Source organism: Ischnura elegans, chromosome 3 (genome assembly GCF_921293095.1).
Source record: "Ischnura elegans chromosome 3, ioIscEleg1.1, whole genome shotgun sequence".
Classification (NCBI taxonomy): domain Eukaryota; kingdom Metazoa; phylum Arthropoda; class Insecta; order Odonata; family Coenagrionidae; genus Ischnura; species Ischnura elegans.
Genome location: NC_060248.1, coordinates 25,982,792 through 26,008,505, shown reverse-complemented (window position 1 = coordinate 26,008,505; position 25,714 = coordinate 25,982,792). Strand labels below are relative to the sequence as shown.

At 37.3% G+C, this 25,714-nt stretch overlaps 1 protein-coding gene across 5 annotated transcripts; it reads left to right on the top strand.

Annotated features, from left to right (window-relative positions):
- Positions 1-1,250: 1,250 nt before the first annotated feature.
- LOC124155564 lies at positions 1,251-25,408 on the top strand. 5 transcript variants are annotated; one of them, XM_046529503.1, is made up of 11 exons: positions 1,251-1,351; positions 7,132-7,393; positions 8,328-8,506; positions 9,623-9,743; positions 10,566-10,803; positions 11,998-12,069; positions 17,599-17,940; positions 19,705-19,764; positions 21,889-22,184; positions 22,755-22,910; positions 24,750-25,408. In XM_046529503.1, the coding sequence occupies exons 2-11, from the start codon at positions 7,183-7,185 to the stop codon at positions 25,166-25,168; spliced, it is 2,094 nt and encodes a 697-aa protein (XP_046385459.1). In that variant the 5' UTR covers positions 1,251-1,351; positions 7,132-7,182; the 3' UTR covers positions 25,169-25,408. The 5 variants fall into 5 exon arrangements, with proteins under 5 accessions (XP_046385459.1, XP_046385458.1, XP_046385457.1 ...); XM_046529502.1 differs by lacking the exon at positions 1,251-1,351 and adding an exon at positions 1,358-1,573; XM_046529501.1 differs by lacking the exon at positions 1,251-1,351 and adding an exon at positions 1,358-1,762.
- Positions 25,409-25,714: the final 306 nt, after the last annotated feature.

Genomic DNA, 25,714 nt, shown 5'->3' with positions numbered 1-25,714 from the left:
TTCTTTGTGGGCGAAGATGGCTCCAATACTATTATTATATTTTCATTTACATTCGTAAGTTATCCACTTAACCCCTCAATTTAACTCTTGTACCAGCTTGCATTTTTATATTCGCGAATTCCTTCGTAAAAACACCCCTGACAGCTTCTCCTTCATAATAAATGTGATGCCCTCCCTCATTACTACAACGTTTTATAACCACGTGATTGTAGGTCTCTTGTCATCCGATAATAAACTTCCTTAGGCCGCTTTGTCTTTTTACGTGGCCAATTTAGTTTAGATGTATTTTCATGAGTTTTTTAGAATACTACTTATTCAATTATATGAAGATTTCCCTTCTCCTTGTCCATTCATTTGATCTTCATTTACCTCAGGTACATCATATTCCTTCCTTCCATATTTCTCCCATCCTTGGCTCCTCTACTGTAGTCAACTTCCATATCTCTATGAATAAATATACTCTGATATAAGTTCTGATGATTCTTCACTTACTTCTTCGCTCGTATCCTCTGCCATAAGTAGATTCTTTTTCTGGGCTCTCCTGGTGATGCTTTATTTCTTCGTACATCGGTGGATGGATCGAGTCAACTTCCCCTGTCATCTCCTCTTGCATTTCTTTTCGTCGTAGAAAATCAAAAGCTTACTCATAAATGTTCATTGGCTAGGATGTGTTTACAATTTTTTTCTCATAGGCTGCCAGAATAAGTACTTATGAGCGCCTCTCCCAAAAATATTAATATTTATATGAAATATTATGATGCATGTGTCTGAATTAATTAAAGAAACACATTAAAATTTCCAGATATGTATATTTCTGAAAAACACCGTATTACCTGTAAAATGTACTGCTAGGTGCTTATGTAGGTGCTTATGTTTATAGGATTAAATTTTGCTTTTTAAGCTAGATTTTGTGGGTCTTCAAGGCTGCTTTTTCCCCCATTGTAGTCCGTGAGTGAATGCTACGGAATACATTTTGGACACTTTTACGATCAATCGCTAATGGTATCCTCAATGAATACCACAAAAATTATGATCACCAATTACAAGCACGTCGTATCTCGCGCCCTCTACAGAGCATCCTCCTCGACCTCTCAGTTGAGGCGGCTTCCAGAAGCTGTCGCCTGGACCTCACCAGTTTTTTGACTGCCACCACCAGTTTTCGAAATAGAATTTTCACTCTTTACGCTGAGTGCCCGTCTCGCCGCATCCTCCACTGGGCGCCCGTCCAAAATTCACAGTTTCCGACGAAGCCGTCATTAAGGGCTGCCCCCGTGAGACAGTCGCGGGCGTATAAGTATCTACCTATCCCCCTCCATGTCTCCCGGCCCATCCTTCGCACGTGGTGAAAACGGTACGCTGCGCTCGCTTACACTGCGGTCTACACGCGAGATTCACCCGCGACGTTCTGGTCCGGAAGGTTCACTCCTTAGGTACACTTCAACATCCACCATATCATTCAAAACCGTGTGAGAAACTTGAAAAAGGGAGGAAAGGAAACGGTTCGGACTCACGTGGTCAGTGGAAAAGAGCGGGACGCCAAAACTTAATCGTGCGAAACCAGAGGAGGAACAAGGTGGGGAGACACGGAGCTTTTTACTCTATCCACTTAGGTCAGACAGGAAAATCACAAGACTTGTGCTTTAGTTCTGTGTGAAGGATTCGGTGTCACTGGATAGATGTGAATCGGAATATCAGTGTAACTTCGACCTGTTCGTTCCGGACCCTGATTTTGTGTGATTTCCTTTCCGACTTTAGGATCAAAGTAAGTTTTTTCTAATTCTTCGATTTTGTTTAGTTAGAGGAACAGCGATGTTCTCTTGGTGATTTCAAATTAAGGTTGACTCTTCTTTAAGCCCGTCATATAACCGAACACTATTTCGTAAGCTCAAGCCTCGGTGGTTCGTTGATTTGTACGGCCCTGGTTTTTGTGGGCGTGAGATACACCTTTCATATTTTTTCCAATAATTTTCATTTTTCTGTATATTTATTAAGGATTCGATTTTAAGGCGTAGCTCGTTCTTTCGATTCGATATCAACATTGCTATTGGGCATGTAACTTTTAAGGAATTTAAAAAACTTTTATTTACTGCCTCAGGTATCACCATTATTACCTTTAAAGTTCTACGATTACTCATCGCTCCCTTCTCATCTCTTATGATGAACCTTTTTCCCGCAAAATTTTACTACGAACCATGAAAATTCGTACTCCTTAATTGTATTTTGTGTTTCTTAATTCACCGAAATTATGAGTTTCTAACGCAGGAAAAATTATCTGCATTAATTGTTATCTTCTAAAAATTATTTATGCATCTGAAGCGATGTCGTTGCTGATAATTTCGGATAAAAGAACTGGTCTACCTCTTCGCTTCCTTTGATATTACAATGACAGCAAGTATTCGCGGCATGAAATTTAGGATAAAAAAGGTGAAAATATGAACTAACTTATGTACATTTTGGATAGAATAATAGCTGAAAGAAAATGACTTATCAGAACATTATTATCGTGATAACGTTCGGATACACAGTTATAACTTAATCCAATTTCAAGCGATAGGCCTGCCATTTCAATCTTTTTTCTTTTTGCTTACGACTCATCAGATTACTTCCGTGTGTATTCCTATTTCGTCTGTGTAAATATTTAGATTTCGAACTCTTGCTTATTTTTTTCGGGACTCAATCCTTACTCTTAGGCATTGAAATTCTCAAACATTCGGATCTCTAAAAAAAATCGGCTTTCTAAAGTCAGACGGAATCATCAAACCTCTTTTTCTCAGGAGTAGAAATTTATTTTACAGCCAACATTAATATTTACTATATCTATGTAATTTATTATTATACAAATTCTACTAGTACATTCGGGAAATTCTACTTCCTCGATGGATTTGACTGTCTCATATATTTCTGAACACTAAACTTCCGCTAATCTTGGCTTAACCAACTATAACATTGGGACGCGGATTTGTATTGCCTTTGCTGATTTGAGCTCATAGACTTAACTGTCTCCTATATTTCGAGTGAGAATGTTCTGTCATTAACATTTTCGATAGGTTCAATAGCTGCTGAGGAGATTAAAAATGTTTGATTTTTAGGTATCATTGGTTTCACTTGATGTAAGTGTATGCTTCGTCATTCTTCAGTTTCTTCGTGATATTTATTGGTAAAACTTATTTCTCGACATTTTGTTGTCACTATCCATGTGGAAAAAGATAGTTATATTTTTTAAAGTTCTTCTACTTACTTGAATGTTAGATTTTTTTCTAATATAAGATTCAGTGAATCTCCTAATAATAACGCATGGTAAAGTGTGGACCCTTAACACCGAAGATTAAAGTCACCTTCACCAAAATGCTCATGCTAGAGTTTTCATTAATTATTATGGAAATTGAATAAACGTGATACTGAACTGAACTCGTAGACGTTGCTATCGCCTTTTTAAAGTGAGGATCTCAACTGTTAACTGTTATGATGGTTCAATAAGTTGAGGAAGCGATTTTTAATGTTTGATTTTCAAGTGTATTTGAGTGCATGCGAAGTCGCGGTCAATGCGGTTGGGAGGCGAGCGAGGTCACCCTTGACGCAGGTGAAAATTTCTCCGTCACTTGTTGAGCGGAACGTGGGTTCTCAAAATTCTTAAATTAGATCAGAGTGAGTGTCAACGACTTGAGCTTCTGGAATGCTTCCAATTTTTCGGGCGAGGGTGGATGAGGTAACTGAAGGGAGGGGGAACCACGGAATATGAAACCACGAGGTTGTGGAATCACACTTGATTCAGCCGATCGCTTTTAGATCTTGCGTGTCCCTCCGTTAAGGAGGTGGGCCAGCGAACCATGCAACGTGTGTGTCATTTTCATTTAAATTTCAAAAATATTGTGGTTGAGATGGGGAAGTTTCTTATTGAGATACAGAGAAGACGGAATGCTTGGATAGAGCGAGTAGTAAACGGGGTAGTGATGGAAAAATATCGGAGTAAATCCATTTATCAAACAATCGATTGTAATCGAAATGAAAAGCTCGACTTTTCAGCAACAATCGGAATGCGAACCAAAAGATTGATTAATCGAAAAATCCTTTTTCGGTTCTTAAAAAAAAAAGTTTTTACCAAAATATGTTAATAAATCATTCTGAAAACACTCAATATACCCATTTGAGTGGTGGGAAAAATTATTTAGAATACATGCATGAGTTATTAGTAGTAAAAATTTGTTAATTCTCGCAAACAAAAGTTTTGAGATGACCGCTTGGAACCATTCGGCTCCACTAAAATTTTTAAGAAAGATTAACCGATTGAGATTCTCCCAAGATGATCTAGGGCGTACCTTTCCCAATTTTACCGGCCTAAGATAAAAGTCTCTCAATCGAGACGGATGACGTCATCATAGGCCGGTAGTGACGCTGCTAAGATCAAAAGAAATGGTCAAGATCGAAGTGAAAAAATCGAGTTTGGATCGAAACTCGAAAATCTAGGCTTCATTGCGATTTCCTCGATCTATGGCCATTGAAACTCGATTATAGATTTTAATCGAAATCGATTTTTTCATCTCTTGAGAGGGAAGGGGATTATGAAAACAGTGTTATAGAAAAGAATGTATGATGTAGGATCGAAGGGTAGGAATGGAATAGATTTTAGGTGGCGAAAGCAAGCAGGACTAATTGTGAATTTGAAAGGGAAGTTGAAGTCAGGAGGGTGGCGAGGCCGGAGTACTCTGCAAAACGTTCCACATATACCTTTCTTAACCGGTAAAATACTTCAAATCATTATTCTATATTGTAATTACTAATTATGCATCATGGACAGATGGTCTCAAAAATATGGTTTACAGGCTATATTCTCTACCAATTATATTGAAAATTCCCCATTTTCTTGCTATTCCATGCGGCGATACTTGTCTGAGCATACGGATGTAGATTTATGCTACAATTTATAGGCTGTTATATATTTGGCTGCTATCAAAACTGATGAAATCGTCGTCATGCCTAAAAATCATCATCATGAAAATTAGGCTCGTAATCAAACTAATTTTTGAGTTAAAATTCTATAATTTGGAAGGAAATTAAAGAAAAAGTTGAAATGCTGCAACTAATGTTGTAATAAAAGTCAAATCTCAGTAGTTTAGGTGAAAATGGAGCTACGATCGCGGCAAACAGCCGAGAAAAATGTTAACTGAAAAATGCACGCATTGAATGATTTATATTCTTCGTACCCTTATATTGCTTTTTGACCTCGATGGGTGCCATCTATGTTGGAGAAACTGTTTTTGACAAATGAGAATAGCAATTGCTTTGCATAGCTCAGTTTAACCCATTATTTTGCTTCTAATTTACTTCAATAATGCATACATTTTCTGCTCTATTTAGTAAATACGAAAACACGCATTATTTTGTGGTGTATATTGTAATTACGAAACATGTAGCTGCCACGATAGTTATGATTGAGTGCAAAATTTTCAAGTTTTCAAAGTGAAAAATCTTGAAATTTGATTTCTCCCAGAAGCAGCTCTTGGTTAGAATGGGTTAAAACCTGGAGTGATTAAAAAAATACATTTTCCGTGTGTCGGTTGCTTACATTCAGTGAGTCGCATCAAAGTCGTGTTATTTCGTCCTCGTTATTTATAGTTAACATTTATATCTAAGTATTGCTGTCACCATCCACATTTTAAATAATGAACATATTCAGAAATGTTGTCTATAACTCTATAATCTATTAATAAAATATAAATAACATTATAAATAGGATAAAATTTAGCTTCATCCAATCGGATATGCATATTGCACAAGCCGTCAGTTTCTTCTTCCCTATGTCATTTTTTTAAACGTTATTTGTACAATAAAGGCCAATTTGAGTGCATGATTGTATTGGCTTTGAACTGGCAACTTTGTTGCGCTTAAGCAATAATGCATTTGACGACTCTCATTTAGTTTTGGTTGTTTTACTACACATACATATTTAATTGCATTCTATTAGCATCACATAAACCCATGATCTCATTAAGACCGTCTGAGTATTCCGCCAAGTGAAATGGCGATATGGTAAAATATAAATCATATTCACAGCAGTGGCTGGGATTAAATTACAACCTTGGTATTGACCGCTTTGTTTCTATTCGGTCATTAAAAACTGGCGTTGAAAATAAAAAAATACGTCTTTAGTTTACAGAAAAATATTAAATGTATGAGTTTGAAAGTTTGAGATATCAACGTTAGAAAATTTCAGTAAAATTAAAATAATATGATGAAAGAAGTTACAGAAGAAGTTGGAAGGCTACTTTTGTTGAGAAATCTAAAAAGATAACAATCTTTATCTCGTAAAACCTTATTGGACATACCTGCACTTATGTCTATCGAGCGCTGAGCGCGAGAACCTAAGAACCAGTGGAACCCAATTTTAATGAAATTTTGAAGTCAAAACGACAGTATCACACGTCACACTAATTTGATTGCGTAAAATTAAAGATAGGAATCAATATAGTTTAGCTTGATTTTTTTCGACAAGATATTTTTTTAATTTCATATTCATACTCTAATTTTTGAGTAAATTAAATTAATAGCACTGATTTTTATTTTTGATTCCTTCGGCCCGCATAAATGTGGAAAATATATAATGTGACCCTTGCATTGAAAAGTTTGGAGACATTTCCTCTATCCCGTCCTCAGATTTCTTTCTCGGAGCTTAGGTATTCTCTTAGGTATTTCTCGGAGCTGTTTTGTTTTATCATTTCTTTCTTATTCATGTCAAAATATTTTACATATTTTAGATGTTGCACCACATCTTCATAGCAATTAATTTCCTATTGTAGATGCTACCGCTACGATTCCTTTTTGGTTCTCACCCCAAAACCTGATCACAAACAAAACGAAGTAATTGAAACCAATGTTCCACTTAATGATGTAATTACTTTATTTTGTGACATTTTTCTCTTTGAGGAGCAAGTGCCTGCGTAAATACAGAGTTGAATGAACCTTAAGTTGATTTATGATATCTAACGGCTTTACGTCTTACAAGTGACTAACAATCGTTTTAGAGTTTATTTTGTAGTCGTCTACATTTTTTTGTTTTAGAGGATTGCAAAATATATTCCAAAGATATGAGAGCAAGTCATAATCACATTTAAATATCTTTTTTTCATCTTTTAGCTGGAAGATGTCCTTTTAACATCTAATTATTAATGTAAAAAGGAAGGGGAGATGGAAGGCTCAAAGGAGTATTTTATGGGCCATCCTAAAGCAGGATACTGCCTGATATTTTCTCACAGAAGTTTCAAGGGCGAAAGAAGCCGATATCATCACAATAAGGAAGCTGCGTTGCAGATAGCGGACTCTTTCCATCAGCTGGGATTCGAAGTACTCATCCACAAAGATTACTCAGTGGGACAAATCCAGTCCATTGTAGAAAAAGGTGAGTAAATGCAGTGTAGTGGGAATACTTGTTGGACTTCTTTTAATAATAATTATTAAATAATAAATGTAGGCGTTTATTTTTAAATTGAAGAGAATTCATGAATATATGAAGAATATTAAGCCTTAAATCAGTCTTTAAATCCCTTCCTCTGATACATAATCAAACTGTAAAAGAATTACCCCCATAATCTAACAATAAGTATAAGGCATTCATTCGTCTGCAGCTTAGTCTGAGGTGAGGTCCATCCTCACCTACCCTAATCAAACTTCAGCATAAATCAATGAATGGGTGAAACAGTCAATGACTTTTCAACTCTTCTTATTACTGGGACAATCCATTCAAACGCATGCAACGACCCCTATGAAAAGTGTAGGATCACCATGTCAGATGTTACTAAAAAAGTATTGTTCTATTACTTTCATTAATTGGTGAGAAATTTTTGAGGTGAGCGGGAAGCGTGATGCAAATAGCAAAATTCAAAGTTTAAAAATCATAAAAAATCACTTTTACTCTAGTTAATAAATATTTTTATGAATATAAGTTTAACATTAGTCTTCTCATCCTGTCTTCATTATGCATGTCAGTTTAGTGATGAAGCCTGTTAGTCCTTAACGATCATGAATATTAATGATCATTATCAACAGAGCTAACTTTTATTAACTTTATATCGCAAAAATAATTAAATTTTTTAGTTTTTCTTTTTTTCCTTGTGACTCTGAATTACCAGGTCTTTGCCATCTATCTTTAAAGCTCTGGGTAACTCATTGTTTACATGCAAGGTTGAATAATTTGAATTTAAAGTGTTCATAAAATTTTGAGTATCTTAAATAATATTTCATTTTTTTCATGGTCATTGATCGAAATCGGGGAAAATGCGATTTTTTGTCATCGAATACTCACGCGATTGTTCTTCGTGAAATTTGTTGTTTAGTTGCCTCGTTGGACCACAGCAAAGCTGACTGCGTGGCCATAGTGGTACTCAGCGCCAGAAGATGTCGCGGGATGATCTGGGCGTACGACGGCGAATACCCGGAGGAGTTGCTTTGGCAGCCCTTCTCTGCGGAAAGGTGTCCTTCGATGAACAAGAAGCCAAAGCTATTCTTCCTTCAGGTAATTTCCTCGAGAATTAATGCCATCAGAGAATCAGGGACGGACCAAAGTAGGGTGGGAAGTACATATCTGGCATTAGGTGCTAAATAAAGAGATTTATATCCTGACGGATTTATATTTATTTACATTTATATGGTGACGAATTTGTTCTTAAGTATGATTATGTTTATATTCCCTTTCAAACAGATGGCATCTCTCCTGGAGCACGTTTTTCTCTCTACGAAACGCAATGAAATCTTCTTGCACTTTCAATAGGTTCAGGATCTCCGTGACTACCAAAGTTTTGATACCGAATAATTTTTCATCGTCCTCAGGGCTGGTTGACGCCGGGCGTTCATTTGATAGGTTTATATACTGTCCTGGAGAAGTATTCCATGGAGACGTCGGCAGTCTTGGAGAGCTTAAGCCGGTCCAAATCCCGTGAAGACTTCATTGCATCAGTTTATTGCGGAAGCATCATCATCAAATCCTTCTTTATATTACGCTTGGTTTCGAAGCGATGAATTATCTGCCTTAGCATAAAAACTTTGTGTGCCTTGTGGGAAATGCCTGATACATTTTCAATCTAGCATTCATATTTAAGAAGTTATTGAAGAAGGCGCGTAGAATTATCGATCAATTTTATTTTCAGAAGCATTACATTTGCGCGATTTGAGTAATAGATCAGTGAAATCAAACAATTTTACTGTAATAATTGTTTCCTGCATTTACACCAATTACAGAATGAAATAGATGCCTTCGTTCATATTACCCTCGACAAACATTTTTCTTCTTCAAGTATAGAGTCAGTGTAAATATAACTGAAAAGTATGAATCTTGTGAATATATGTATGCTCTTTTCCTTAGCATAGTTTTCATGTTTTTGATATTTAATTGTAAGAAATCGGTCACACTGGGTAAAACATGAATTAGTTGATACAGTTATTGAATGGAAATATTTTCTCCTTTCCTCCTTGAATGGAGATATTATCACTCAATCCACATACTACCTACTGATTAGCCTACTGTGACTTATTATTTCCTGCTACTCGAAGGAAGATGCAAAACTCATGATTTAGTATTTCCATATTTGGTTACTGCTTTTAATAATTTTCATTAACTTTTTTCTAATGGCAGACCTTCCGTCAAACCAGGAGTTTTACTCAAGATGACTTTACAAGAGGATCACCGGCTAGTACAGTTGTACATCAAGGTCCCATTCCAGAGGACTGCATAATATCATGGAGCAGAATGGAAGGCAAGCTTATCCTCCCTATTTATCCAACGGAGAAATTCCGCATCTTATGTCAACCTTGCGGATTCAATGACCGTTGTTCCTTGGTGGAGCCGGAGCTTAATGATTGGACTACCTAAGCACCCGAATAAATAAATACCACGAAATTATCAAATGTCACGGCATATGTAATTGAAATTTTAAGATATTATTTACATTTTTTTATTTTTACACAAAACCTGCATCATTAGATGTTATGAGATGACACATAAATATTTATTATTCTCTTAGTTCTTACATTGAGTTTATTCGACAAAACAAGGGAGTAACAAGGCTCCAAACGGCCTGTGCTATTCGTAATCTTATTAATCGGCCTCTAATGTTTTATCGCAGCAATAAATGTGGACTTAACCGCCGTTCACGCGGCCAGATTAATCTCTTATTTTTGATTTGTGATTTATATTATCCCTAAATGCAAAAATGCGTGCTCTTGCTGACTGGTTCACCACTAACTGATCTAATGCTAATCTTTAAGTCGGTCGATAATAAGGTACCCACAATTATGAAAAAAGTAAGAATACTGAATTCATGAACTAATGCTGCAATTCGACGTGATTAAATGTCGCATGTTAATACATAAAAAGAAATGTGTTAGAATATTGCTGTTTTTCAAACACTCTGACCGTGGTATACTTTTTTAAGTATTTGATAAATTATTTTAGGGCAGATGTAAAATTACAGGAAATTTTTCTTTTCTAGTCTAGTCCAAAACAATTCTCATGGTTGGTTTTTCATTATTTTCATGTCCATTCATCATGGCTTTATGCGTCAAACCTACAATTCCAGAGTACGAGACGTGTCAGCGGTTGGGCATAGAGGACGTTTACACTCGGTACCTATCCCGGGAACTTCTGAGCAGCACGCAGGCTGGTTTCGACCTGTTGACTATCATGACGAGGGTCGAGACGAGCGTGGTGAACAGCATGCTCGCGAAAGAGGGAAACGACCGGGAGTCGACCTCCGAGTGGCCGGTGTTCGCATCTTCCCTCAATGGAGTGGTCGTCTTCAGCAATAAAAACCCAGAGTAAGTTCTTTCGGTAATCAGGCGCTCCGAAAACAATGATGAATAATGGTTCTTCTTCTTTACGGTCGATTTTGGTAGAGTTTGAAAAATAAAGAGAACCATAATTCCCCATTTTTCGTTCCGTCGCCTAAGTCTCGAACTATTCGCCACGAAATATCGACGTCTTAAATCCAATCGTAAATAAGTTAATGACGTCACGAACTCAATCCGACTGGGTCACCGCTTCACCGCAATTCCTCGGCCTTGTTCATAAGGCTCTCGTGTTTCATGGTTGTTTACATTTCTTTGAGCGATTATTTCCTTCTGTGATAGACTCTCTCCGAAGGATTGAATGATCCAGAACTCTAATGATATCACCAACTTTTTAATCGTGGGAGGCAACTGACGCGTTTTTTTTCTTATTTTAAACTAGCTGATTGGAAAAATTTATTTTCGTTGTAACTTATCTTTGCCTTTCCTTCACTTAATTCTTTTCACGAATCGTGATTTCAGATCTAAGTAAACGATTCCATTGTTGAGTATTTTTTATGTCCCTAAATAAGGGAATTCATGATCTTCACGATTATTCATTGTCCATACATCTTATTTTAGTCTTTACTTTTTTTCGAACACGATGTGCCAATTTTCATTGTTAAAATGTTTGGTTCTCCAAAAATTCTGAAGATGACTGGACTGTTTTTACATCTTCCTTGTGTCAGCAGTCGTCTTGAGCAGTAAGAATCCAGACTAAGTTCGTCGATAAAATGGGCCATTTGGGTTGTATTTTACTTCCGAATATTCGGCAACCTACTCATGCAAAACATTGCATTGAGAAGGCTCTTTATTGCCTCGTTTATTTATCACATAATTTACAAAACAAAAAGCGATAAAACGATCAAAAATGATTGACATGTGTTTAAGCAAAATTATTTTACAGAAAGTGAAACTATGAATTGACAAATTATCCAGTAAATTTTATTAGTTTCTGGTAATTTTACTGCTTAAAACTGATCGCTACAAATGAGGGAAATAAAAATTAGTGGGTATATATCTGATTCCTTCATTAAAGCATGGCAAAGCAGTAAAATGTGTGTTTTTGTTTGCCGGTGATATCTTCACTATGTTACATAAGAATCAGCATGGAATAACTATTCTTAAAGTCATCGCCTTACTACCTAAATGCAGACTTTTTGCATAAAAATACTCTCTTTATAGGAATATCAAGTACGAGGACCCACTTGATGAAGATCTGGAGAGGTATGCGGACGACGACGCAGATATCGAAGGGTACGTCATAATCTGACATATAACCTTGGCAAGAATTCATTTGTGCTCTCCTTCCCTCGTAACTGGTTGATAATTGGCTTTCATTGCCCTAATTAATTGCTGAATATGTCAGCTTTATAATATTAACCTTCCAAAGGTTCTTTTTTGCCTCAAATATTCGTCAAATAATTTACTAAAAATGATTGTCGCTTGAATTCAAAGACGATAAAAATGATTGAAATGTATGTAAGCAAAAATACTTTCCGTAAAAGGAAACTAATGATAATTATCATAAGTTTCCTTTGACCAATTGTATTATAATACAAATGGGCCATTCAAAGCTACATTTTTCACCCGTTTACTCTAATATTTCCCACACCTGTTGTACACAGAAAGGTGTCATTTCCTTTTTCTAGTCATTTCCTTTCCTAACTGCAATTGCATTAAAAAAAACTTTTCCTCGACGAAGAATTGTCGATATTTTATTCTCCTTTAGTCAATCACACCGTTTCATTCTTAATGCATTTAAAAATCCTTTTTTTCCGTCTTATATGACTCTCCCAAAGCTAAGTTCTTTCTTAGTTTAAGAAAGTGTTTCATTATTTTTCATTTGCATTAGTTTCATTACTTTTGGAAAATTATGGGCACACACAAAGGAAAGATTTTAATATGCTACTAACAAGTAATAATTAGTAAATATTGTAAGCATATGTATGAAAACGGACAAAAAAGCATGTAATTACAGCACATTAGATTTGGAGGAGAAATAGATACGATTAAGAGACTTCTTAATCGAGATCGTTTTACTGGAATTTATTTCGTCTTAGAATTTTGGCACCAAATATTTTTCACTGCCTTCAACATTATTTTTCTTCGTCTTCATAGTTTTTAATCCGGTGATGCGTTGAGTACGTTCTGTGGTAGAGTTATGAGCAGCGGTTTAGTGCGGGCTACAGGTCATGAAGCCCGCATTACTCCGCTATAATAGGAAGGACTATATATTTATGGGAATACATCGCATAATTACATAGCCATGGATTTGAATATTTTAAGCATCTACCTACTACTTGAATTTAGGCGATATTTGAAATGAAATCGTTGTCTAAAAATATTGAAAAAGAAAACTAAACCAGATAAAGAAGTACTTTTTATCTTTTTTGTTTCAAACATTAAAAGATTTAATAGAAAGTTTTGAAAGAAATTCTTAATAATGGCAAGAAATGAAACTTCGAGTCGGTAACCACTGTTTATGGGACAAATAGCTTTAAGGAATGGAAACGAAAAAGACAATACCAAATATTAAAACTGTTAGGCCAATTAAGAAAGATATGCTGAATTTACGTCACCATTTTTCTCTAGTTCGCGATCTCGTAAGCTTTACCTCATCTAATAAGTCGTCGGTGCAGCTAAAAATTTCACTCCACTAATTAAAAAAGAAACATTCAAATTACATAAGTGAATTGTTACGAATGAATGCGTATAATTGCTTGAAAAACGTTAAAAATATTTATTCATAAATTGCATTATAAACACTCGAATTAAGTAGGAGTTTAAATTCTCTAATATTAGTATATTGCAAGTAACGCGATCCATTCAGTTACCTTTATAAGTTAAGGAGCAAGCAATGGTGTGGGAAAAGCAAAAAAATATTATTCTACTAATTTTATTGATAAAATTACGGAAAATCTTCATTTGAGTCATATTCTGGGTCCCAATTACGCTATCTTTTGACCATTGTGTTTTATGTTGCGCTCACTCCAATAACTCTGCCTTTGTTTTGATCTATTGCCTCGGTTGCACCTACAGCAGCTACAGCAGGTTGCAGCTACCAAAGTGGTGGCTGGTACACGAGCGAAAGGCCTGCCTTGAGCTAGTCGCCTACGCTGAAAACTCTTTCTCGCTGCTGCGCTGGTCTTCCCAAAATAAGTGCGTGAATCTCCCAAAGTAAGCTCAGTACTAGGATGCACGCTCCATATTTAATCTTATTTTTGGATTTCCTGGTTCTTGGAAATCAATTTTAATCGCTAGTGACCAATCAGGGATGGAGCAGAAGTACCAATTCCAAATAGGCCGGGAAAGTGGTATTTTCGTATAGTGTTGGCACCCTTACCGAGGCCCAAATTGTCACTGTTTAGAAATAGTTTCATACATTGACAAACATTGATCCAACTTATTACCATCATGGCACAAAAAGGCGGTAAATCTTCATATTTTTCTAATAAATGTAAAAAAAATGGCTTTTAACGTATCGTAACACCGAAGAAATACTTTTTTAAATCAAATTTGATAATTATAATAATATATTTAGCCAAAGATATTATTTTTATCAATGCTAGTACATGTCTTTTTTTCGACTATTTAAAACCAATGCATAGAAGATCATTATATAACCAGCTGGCCACCCGGCGTTGCTCGGGAAGGATAGTACCGTGAGAAGTGGGAAACTTGGAATTCCTGGTCACATGACATGACAGGGCTTTTAGGTATAGGAACAAGGCATAAGTAATGATAGTACACATATGCAAAAGCAAACAATGGAAAAAACGATTGCCATATACCACGCACGGGATCAGCTTACACCCCACTCTACAACATTGATCGTTATGGATGTCCGGACGTGCGTAGGCCAAAAACGTCATATGAACTCATACCAAAAAGGTTTGCACCAAGAGAATTAACCCATCACCAGCCGAGTAAAGAAATACTTGAAAATATATTACTTTTTCATTTCATTTTACCTAATACAATTCTAAATAAGGTGAATTGAAAATATTGACCTTCAAAAAAATTTGCTTTTGGTAAATTTGCTTAGTTGAGTGTAAAATCCTATTAGTTATGCTTTCCCTTTGAGCATGCCAAGAGGCATGCCAAGAGCATGCCAAGAGCCTACCCGGTAGGATGTCCAACCACAGAAGTTGTATGACGTGAGGTAACAAGCGGTAATGAGAAAACGACGCAAAGGACGCGTCGGGCACAACCAAAAGTAGCGCTGTAAGATTTGAGAAAATGAGATGCATGTATTCACTCATTTTGGTTGAAATCCGTCGAGCCCTATGGGAATGCGTAGCGGACAGAGAAACGGACTTCCTCTTTTACGTGCATAGATGATGGTAACCGCAGGTCCGCCTTCTAGATCAGTGGCGCAGCGAGGGAGGGGGTTTTGGGGGATAAACCCCCCCCCCTCAGAGCTCAGAAACATTTTTAAGTTTAATCCATTTTACTTAATTGGATTAATATTGCCTACAGAATAGTGTAAATATTAACAAAATATCCCTCCGAAAGCCGTAAAACTCACCATTTTGAACTATTTATCTTGAAATTTTTAGTGCCCCCGCACCTGCACCTACACCTCTAGACACCCCAGTATTAGTTGTGCCTAAAACCCCCCTAGCCTTAATTCCTAGCTGCAACCCTGTTCTAGATTACCTAAAGCTCCTTCCATTTTGTATGTATTTGTTTGTAATAATACGGAGTTATAATGATTATTTTCATTACCAATACGCGCCGTATAGACAATCAGCGTGGACTCACGCCGCAAACAGATACTCCCGGACGCTGCCGCCATAGAATTTTTAACGTCGCCGTCGGCGCTCAATTTTTGTTCCCCTGAAATTATTTCTGCGTCGCGTACAAATTTCATTTTCGATGAAACACACATGTCACATGACTTCGCGGCGGAGAAGGCAGGAGGCGCGAGCGGTCTACCCACCTTCCCCCTCTGCTCCCCGTGCTGCGACGCCGCTCTGCGTCTAGGTTACCGATGGCATTTGAAGGCTTTTTCAATGCAGCAGATATTCAGTTTTCGATTTGAAATTTTCTAACGCGCGTATTTATAAATTTTTTGAGAGGGGTACAAAGAAAAAAATTTTGGGGGGGGGGGGTTGTTTTTGGTTACCTTTCGGATAGTGTATTGGAAAAAAAAATTTTAAGGTGGTGGAACACCGCGGAAAAAAATTAAAATATACGATTTTGGCCACTTTTTCCATATCCTGGACCTCCATAATACCCGTATCATACCATCTTACACATATTTCGTCCTCTCATGACAGGGACAGATTTTGGTGGAAACTGGTGCCGCAAAATGGCATCAGAGCCCTGCAAAACCCCCGAGTAAGCTAATTTTAGCCGAAAAAAAATTTAAGCGTCGCAAACCGCTTAAAAAAATACTTTCTAGTCCGAGATATTTCAAAAACAGTGAAAATTTGGATTTCCGAGCTGGTGGGCTGTAGATGTGGGGAGGTTCGTCCTTTTTGATCCCAAATCCGACGTCCTAAATCTAGAAAACTGTCCTCAAACTGGTAAAATCCTGGAGGGGGTATTTTCACCTTTAATATAGCCTTGCCCTTTATTATAAATGGCTAGAAAATGCTGTAATTTTATATTTTCAGCGTCCCACCTCACAGAAGGTCATGGTGCAAGGGTAAACAGTTGAATTAGAGGTCTCACATATTTTGAATCTTATTTTGAGTTAGTTCCACAACTTTTTTCAATTGGGCCAAGCTTCCCTGAAAAATATTGATTCATTCTAGCCCACATGCATGCCCTCTCTTACTCCTCAGTAAATATAAAACTTTCCCCTGACTGACCACCACCTGGAGTTGCGATCAAAATTATTTTGAAAAATAAGTTGGGAAATATCCCCAAATATTTTTCTGGAAAATGTCACGACAATGGTATTCACATTGTGATTCCTACCATGGCATTTTTCTCAGAAATGTTTTTTTCAAAATTTTATTTTAATTTATCAGTAATAATGTTCTTTTAATATTTATACTAAAGTTTAGTTGGTAAAAAGTATGTAATTCACAGAGCGAATCTATTCTAGTTGGCACAACAAAGATTTAGGCTAGATTGTGCGAAAAATCCACAGAGAAAAAATCATTCGCCTTGACCGGGATCCCGGTCAAGGCGAATGATTTTTTCTCTGTGGATTTTTCGCACAATTGTGCATTGCGGGTGACTCCCGTAAAAGTTATCACCGTGGCTAGTCCCGGTATACTTAAAATTTAGGCTAGATTTTGGCTTGTAGATAAAATAGTACTCGCATATAGTGGTGGATCCATGGTAGGGACAAGGAAGGGAGTCTTGAAGGGAGGTCTCAGGGGTAACCTTCCAGTAGTGGTGGGGGTCTGGGAGGTCACGAAAATATTGAGAATTTCAAGGGTTGTAACAATACTTTAAGATTGTCTAATTACTAATTTTCCAAAGAATTAAACTTTTAAACAAATACTTGTGGACATTTCTAGTAATTTTACCTCATCCTAAGTTTCTATAGTGTATTCCTATTCTATTCCTTATTATAAGAGGTTCAAAGGAGAAATGCCGTGGTGTACAGAGTTATGCATGAACTCTTGGGTTTTAGGGGCTCTCCTCTCCTGTATGTGTTTATTCGACATCTGAATAAAATTACCATTACATCTAGTGTAAATTGGGTACCCAAGGAAGGGAGGGTTATGGCCCCCCAGGGCCCTTTCTGGATTAGCGACTTCTTGCATTCATATATTGTGTTCACATTCACCATTGTTGACTTTTTCTTTCCGTCCTCTACAGTTGTGGGGACCAGCATGATGTGGAGTGGGACGTGGGGGCCAAGACGACAGGCAACGGAGCCTCGCTGGCCGTGCTCGAGGCTGGTGGTTTGAGGGAGGGGGAAGTGGAGGGGAAGGTGGCCGAAAACAAGGTCGAGAAGAAGGGTGCGATGGAGGAGTACCAGGCAACGTGCACGCAAGTCTTGTTGAGGATCGTCTTCATATTTCTGTACATTGCAGACGAGGGTAGCGACATATATGCAGCCATCAAACATCTTCTAAATGGTCGGATGGCTTTTGCACACCTCACCTTCCTGTTTGCAGCTGTGCCTCATGTGCAGAGCGTCTGGATCGGGATGCAGAAGTGAGAGAAAAATGCTTTTATTAATAGGATTCCTTTATTTGGAAAGACATTGTCACAATTATTATTGGCACAAAATTATTGTAAACACAGGGGCTTCCATTTAGTTTTTAGCAATTTATGAAATTGATGCATGTGTGGACCATGAATCACTGGAAGACAAACAGACGGCCGTGGAAAGAGGTTTTTGAGTAGAATGTGAAGGATTAAAGCACATTTTAAATAATTTGAATATGTATCAACCCAAAACTTATGCCATGTGTTAGAAAATCCAATTTTTATAATTTGCACCTTTATATTCCCAGTACAGAAGTTAAGAAAAGGCTCCTCCAGTCCTTTCTTTTAATTGTTAAATGTGATGGAGTTTGAAAATTAAAGAGACCCATATTTTTCCATTTCACGATCTGTCATGTACTCCTCTTTGAAAAATTGATGGCCTTGGACCTTTCACAGATAAGTTGATTACATCATGAGCTCTTGCTGAGTGGGTCACTGCTTCTCATTTACTCCTAGGCCTCCCTCACTGGCCTTGCATGGTTCTTCATTGTTTGCACTCTTGTGAACAACTCCATTCCTCCAGGAGCTGTTCTCCCTGAACTGGTTAATGAACCCAAACAAGCTGATGATGTCACCAACTTATGAAAAAGGGGTGAAGCCACATCGAGTTGCCACTGATCACATCATCCACATACCTGGCCGATGTTTTGGAAGGAATGGGGTACGTACTGATCAATTGATCGCTTGGTGGGTGCAGAAGATGGAGTGCTGTATCGACTCTAAAATGTCAGCCAGGTATGTGAACAATGTGAACAGTGACAACTCGATGCAGCTTCACCCCAAAGACCGAGATAGTACAATTATTAATTTTAACAGGGGCAGCCTACCTTTTAGAATAAGATAACAGTCTGGATTGTTTTTATTTTAAACATATTAGAGATTTGCTGGAAGAGGAATATTTTCTTTTCCTGGTCATTTGTCTTTCCCACCCATCTAGAAAGTGCTTTTAATATATTGCAATTTTGGGTATAAATGTAAAACCTGATTGCATAGTGATGATCATGGGTAGTTTAAAGACCTCTAAGGTCCCAGTTAGAATGTAAAATTAGACCAATCTTCTTTCAGCCTCATAACTCTGTTCAGGGGCATATCCAGGATTTTTTTCTTGGAGGGGAGGCATTAAGGGACTAAAAGGCAAACGATCTTCTTATACTTGAGATTAAAAACAAGATACAAACATTTACTGAACGAAATATTCTCTCTCTTTTAACATGAAAGTTATTATGTAATATAAAATCAAATCATCGAGGTTCAGTAAAACACAAACCATAACAAATGTAATGATAACTGTATAAAATATTTTGTCTATTTTTTAAGCTTCTGGGGCGGGGGGGAAGTTCTCCCTCCCCCCAAATCCACCTATGACTTTCTTCCATCCTTTCTTGTGACTTTTGAGAGGTCCTCTAAAATGTCAATGCATGCTATATGGTAAAAATTGCAAGTACATAGTTTGGTTTGGGTCAATTGTGCTGTGATAGCATAAGATTAGGAAAGGTGAAGAGAAACCTGGCCTCAGCACCTTTATCAGCATTCAAATAGTGTTTGAAAAGTATGAGGTAGAAAATGAATTTGTAACTCTTACATTGAGATTAAATATAAGAGTCATTTAAGTGTTTTATAACTAAATAGATTCAGAGAAAAAACTTTTCAATGGGTTAAGATTTCATGCATTGCATACTGTGCCTTTATCAATATATATTTATCTTGCAGATCCAAGATGGCCAATGTAAAATTTGATTTGGGTGAAGCACTCACTTTTCACATCAGAAGGTAAGAAATTCTATAAATATATATTCAATGTGTTTGTGTGACTGAAAATGAGATCATGGAATGATGACATATGTATTATTCAAATAGACATAGAAAGGGAAAAGGAGAAATTTTTTGACTCAAGAGTCTCCAGTGTACTCATTCCAATATGAGAATATTCCAATTCCCTTATGAAGTGCAACTGCCAACAAAATGAACTATGTACCTGAAAATATTTAATGAGTTTGTCCTTAAATGAAAAACTCCAAATATTTATATGAACCCTACAATACCTTGTAAATTGGCTTGTGCATGCATATGTCACACTCAGTGCTGTATAACAAATGCATCGTTTAATGGGAATTTAGTTTACTGGAAACTCTCTGCTGAAATGGATTTGAAAAATTTTATGAAGATCAATAGTTTGCATGTGTTAATATAGTGACATTACCAAGAAATAAAAAGTATGCCACATAGAGTGCTGCTTGGGGCTCCTACCACAATTATCACACCAAAACCCGACTGCTCAAATTTGATAGCTTAAATGGAACCAACAATGTGATTTCCAGCACATAGCAGCCGCAACAGGGTACATGCATAGCATGCAACGCAAATCGATACCTCCCCTCCACAAATGCTCAACAATCGCCCAGTGAATCAAATCCGCTCATCTAGTATTACTAGGGCTACTAGATTAACAGATTAGAGTCAGTGGGCTATTGTTGAGCGTTTGTGCAGTGGAGGTATCAAAATAAGCCAGACTTTGAGGAAGCTCACCCTGCCAGTTTCTATGTTCACCAATAAATACAAAATATGCCAAACAGAGTGAGGCAGTATGCCCACCAAAGGGTTAATATTAGTGATGGGTCGGTTCGATTCCTCGATTCTTTGATTCCTTGATTTTTGGCTAAGAACCGGAATGAGTACTTGCAAAGGTGAAAAATCGGTTCCGATTCCAGTACTACTTCAAATCACAAATTTATATATATCCGCATTTCTAACAGTCATTTGAATTTTTGCGCCACGTAATCGTAATAACAAAACACATTACATATATATTCTAAGTGGCACACCACTTCCAGATGAGCAAATGCAGACTATAGGGAGCCTGTGACAGGTTATATGGTCAAGATACAGTGATGCATTTGGAAAAATACCCAAAGTCACCATAGCAAACACTGTTGAAGCTGAAGTGGAAGCTTTTTTATCAGAGATGAATGCACCACCAAATTCCTTCCCTGGGAAACACTGGAAGACTTGCATCTCCTACCCAAGGCTGAAAGTAGTAGCGAAAAAGTTTCTTGCCATATCGCCATCCACTGTGTTCAGTGAAAGACTTTTTAGTTCGGCAGGAAAAATATGTGATGTGAAACGCAACAGGCTTGATCCTGACAGAGTGAACATGCTTTGCTTTCTGAGCAAAAATTTAAAATCTGTAAAAGGAGATTAAATTTGTGAGACATTATTGATAATGATAAGATATTTACAATAAAAGATAGATATTAAAGGATATACTTTTATTTTAAATTTAAACATGAGTGCTAATATTCTACAGTAATACCTATGAGGTAGCATCACTTTTCAGGTATGTTCTGTTTTGAAATTTAGCTATTATATTTTAATTACATAGTGATGATAAGAATGATGCTTTTGTCAGCTGATTCTTTCACAGAGTAATAATTTTTTATGTGGTTGTCTTGTTGCCTGGAATTATGTGATATTTTTCTTGGAGCCTATGGCGTCAGAATCGATGGAATCGGTATCGGTAGAATCAGAATTGAAATGTCAGAATCGGAATTGGGATTGGAATCGACCCATCACTAGTTAATATATTAGATCATAAGAGCTCAGACTCTGCAGAGCTCTGCATGATGGGAAGGAACATTTTTGCTTTTATAAGTGAATTTTTTTAATCAATCCTATTAGATATCATTGCTGTAAGAAATCATCTCAGGCAATACTTTTTGGACATACTTAATCTTCATAATAAAATACAATAGCAAACTCCACACTTATTTTTATGTTAACTCATTTTAAAATTGTGCTTTATTTTGCCGATATTATGGATTTAGAGGTATTTAATACCACTGGCAGTCTCTATTCAGCTGGCACTGTAATGGGCTGGTACATTATTTTCTTCCACAGCCTGTGGCAATGCTTCATTTATGCACGCAAATCAAGGAAAACGTACACTGACCTCTCCCTTGCTGAGCTGAGGGGATTTTATGCTCATGAGAGGGCATGGAAGGGCTTGGAGAAGTCGGCAGCTTCTTGGAATGGTGACTCAAAGGTGATCCAGCGCATGTACTTTGAGAAGATGATGACAGCCAACCTGAACCTTGTCCCGCATGACTACTTAGAGGTGGTGAATCAGGCACCATTCCAGATCAGGTCACAGTTGGCATCCTTGATGATGGAGAAGAGAATGCCAGAACAGGATGGTAAGTTAGAACATATACACCAAGGTGATAAATCAAACATCATTTTGATCAATGCACGCCAGCTAATGGGCATGGCCAGATATTTTTTCTGTGGGTTTGGAGGGTCATTTGGAGGGACTAACTCAGAGGCCAAGAGGTCCCTAAATATTATGGGGGGATTAAAATTTGAACCCTAAATCCTCTACCCTCAGGCTACTGCCTTGATTCACAAACTAAATAAGTATTTTGTGAATTTATAATTACATATATCTTTGCAGTCAAAGAAAGGAGCAATGGAGAACCTTTGACTATTACAAATTCATGTATTTTTCATCTTTGGCCATTTTAGACCAAGAAAAAGGTTGAGGTTAGATTGACTCATTTTAAATTAGGACACCCCAAAGTATTTTATTTTAAATATCCACAAATATATGTACCTAATCATGATCAATTTACATTATGACCAGTACCAATGTAAATATGTATGTACCTCATATTATATCTAAGATTTTAAGGTGAATGATTTGTGCATAGTGGTTAGTGGCATTGGAATTTTACCCTAATCCATGGCATTAATATTACTTATTTCAGATCTTCCACTCGTAATCTCAATTTTTACATCCATGGTGACCTTGACAACAGCAACCCATAAGGACCACTACAGAGTTCATTTTTCTAAAGACTGGACCAATTCACTGGAACTGTATGCTAGAGTTATGGAATGCACTGCCATTTTAATGATCCGAGGTTGGTACACACATAGATATGTATGTACTTTCAGGCTTATGACGCCTAATGAATGAATATATCTACCATCACCATATGTGTTGGTAAGGGGTAAGGTATACATGTGATCTTGGTGATAGATTGAGGTCATTTTATATATTAAAGAATGAAAGGGAGGCAATTACGCTTCCTTGTGGGACAATGATGTCATTTCAGCTACATCGGAGATACCATAATTTCCTACCTTTAGCTAACTCTGAAGGTCACATGCTTAGTTTACTTTTTTTTGTTAAATGCCATGAGACGTCTTTGTCTCATTAACTTAAATTGGCGGCTTGTTATGATGATGAATTTCAAGTTTGTCTAGTGTGGCGTTACGTCGTTAATCTAGGAGATTGTTCACCTAAGCCCAGACATAGGGAAACTCCAACCATCGGTCACAAGCTGGTTCAGGGAAAGACTCCACAAACAAAGAAATCAGCACACAAGAAAAAAATTGCCAAGAATATTTACGAGTTATTTTTGTTCAATATCTATTTGAAGTAGAGTATTCAAAATCAGAATTATTACAGAAAACAACGATGATAACTAATGATCCCATAGGAAACATTACCAAACTAAATACCAGCAGTATAATTTTTCTAAAATCGGCCATGTCAGTCACGCCATCCATCCACCACGAGAGCCCGAGCAGATGAGAGCTGGGTATTCCACGACGAGGAAGTGTGGAGGGGAGGGATTATTCCAAGGAGTGGAGGGGTACAAAATGACGATGTTAAATCAGCTGCGTAACTGCCCCTGTTGACAGGCTGCTCCGCAAAACATCATCCCTGGGTTGGAGTGAACAGCATGCAGGGCCGGAGTTTTCCCCTCAAACTTCTGGGTTGGAGACATCAGTCGAATCAGAGGGATATTCATTGGAACACATGGAGGGGAGAGACATAGTGGGGTGAGGTGTTGGAGGGAGAGAGAGTTGTGATAGGACTATTGTAATACTTCTCACTCCAAACAGCATACTAGGGATTCAGCGCCCATTTCCCCTTGATTGCCAAGGAGTAAGTATTCCTCCGCAGTAGTCCTATATAAGTCTTGCACTGCAGGTAGGCTGGTTTGGGGCTGTTTCCGGAGACAGGATTTTCCGGAGACTGGAGTCTCCGAGCCTTATGTCGAAGGGCCTTTTGCGCAAAAAACCTTAGCGCAAAAAGTCCTTCGCGGGAGAAGTTCTGCGGATAAGTTCGGAGGAAATTCGGAGGAATTTCTGGGGGGGGGGTACCAGAAATTTTTGGGGGGGGGAACACTAAAAAATGCCACACTAGTATGGTGGTAATACCAAAAATGATACGCTGTAATACGGGTCATGGGTTTGTTTTACTGCCAATATATAAATAGAATAGATAAAGCCATGCAAAATGTTGTGTAAGGTGGCCAAGACTGTCCGTACAAATATGGTTAATTATTTTGTTCTGGACTGTGCATGATTACAGACCAAAAGTTGGAGTCCTCAGGTCTTATAATTATTTTTTGTCTGAGCTGTAATTTTTACTTACTGACAATCCACATATTTTCCTTGTCACATGAATAGCAAATTCCTTTTCATTATCAATTTACCTAAGTATGTACCTATTTTAGCTAAATATTTTCATAACTTTTACTGATATAAATTTTTTTTCTTGTGATTTACTGGTTTTTCATGCAGATGTCAAAACCCTCTACTCCAATCAGAAGTGCTGGAAAGTAGTCATTTTATATTCAAGTATACTGTGACTGCACACAGTGTAAGCACACCATATATGGTCATTTATATTGGTTGCATGCCTGGCACAAAAATGTTTTGTAAGCAATTTAATCATAATTTTTCAGGAGCACATGCAGTGGCCATGAGTCTTGTAGCTGCCACTCAACCACTTTGGATGTATTGCATTTGCCAGCTTCCTCATACCTTGTGGGGCATGTACCTGTTCATCCGATCCATGTCCCATCCAAGGTACCACTTTAAGAAAAACCCAGTGAAGAATGCTGTGTCACTTATGGGTCGCAGTCCAACTTACTTGGTTTTCCCGTGGGAATATCGAACCATTGAGAATGCACTCTTCATTTTGGATTTGATTCTGCTAGTGGTGGCATGGAAGAGCCTCCCGGAAGAAGAAACTCATCCCATGCTTACTTGGTCAACAACTGTGTGCATTCTAATGGTACACTTTGTGGCCATGATTGTCTCTTTTGTGTACCGAACATTGTGCCATGAGAAACAATGCAATCCAGAAGTAGACGTTATTTAGATGAGCCTAGAGTGACTGATTTTCCAATATTTTCATCCACGGTACACACTGTAGGTAAAGTTACTCTAGTGTTAAAAATATGCAACAAGAACTCTCACATCTCAGCGCATAATTTAAAATGCGTACAAAACTGGACAACATGATGTGATGATTTCATAAAATTGTTTTTCTGTGCAGCTGTTCTTCCAGGAAGCAAAAATATTCGCTGTATTCAATAAATTTGCTGTCCAAAACAAAAAAGAGGATGGTGTGTAAATATCTTGGTCCTGTAAAGAATGCACTTTTTTTATAATCTTCAAGATTTTAAAAAATTTTCATTGCAAGAGATAGAAGCATTGATCGATCTAGGATCTTTTTTGGGTGTTCCAAGAGCATTATAGAAATGAGCACCTTATATAACTAGTCTCTCATATGAATGACTCCGTTAAGGTTTTACAAGCTAACACCCTTGAGCAACTTGATAAGCCACCTGCCATGAATGACCTCAGCCTTTTATGGACAGGTGCCATTTGATGAGTTTCTAAGACTTATTTGCTTTTACTCCAT

Excerpts from the sequence above, each read along its gene's own strand:
- LOC124155564 (XM_046529503.1), top strand. The coding sequence starts at position 7,183 with ATGGAAGGCTCAAAGGAGTATTTTATGGGCCATCCTAAAGCAGGATAC. Across the intron at positions 7,394-8,327 it reads CCAGTCCATTGTAGAAAAAG|TTGCCTCGTTGGACCACAGC; the intron begins GTGAGTAAATGC and ends TTTGTTGTTTAG. Across the intron at positions 10,804-11,997 it reads TTCAGCAATAAAAACCCAGA|GAATATCAAGTACGAGGACC; the intron begins GTAAGTTCTTTC and ends CTCTCTTTATAG.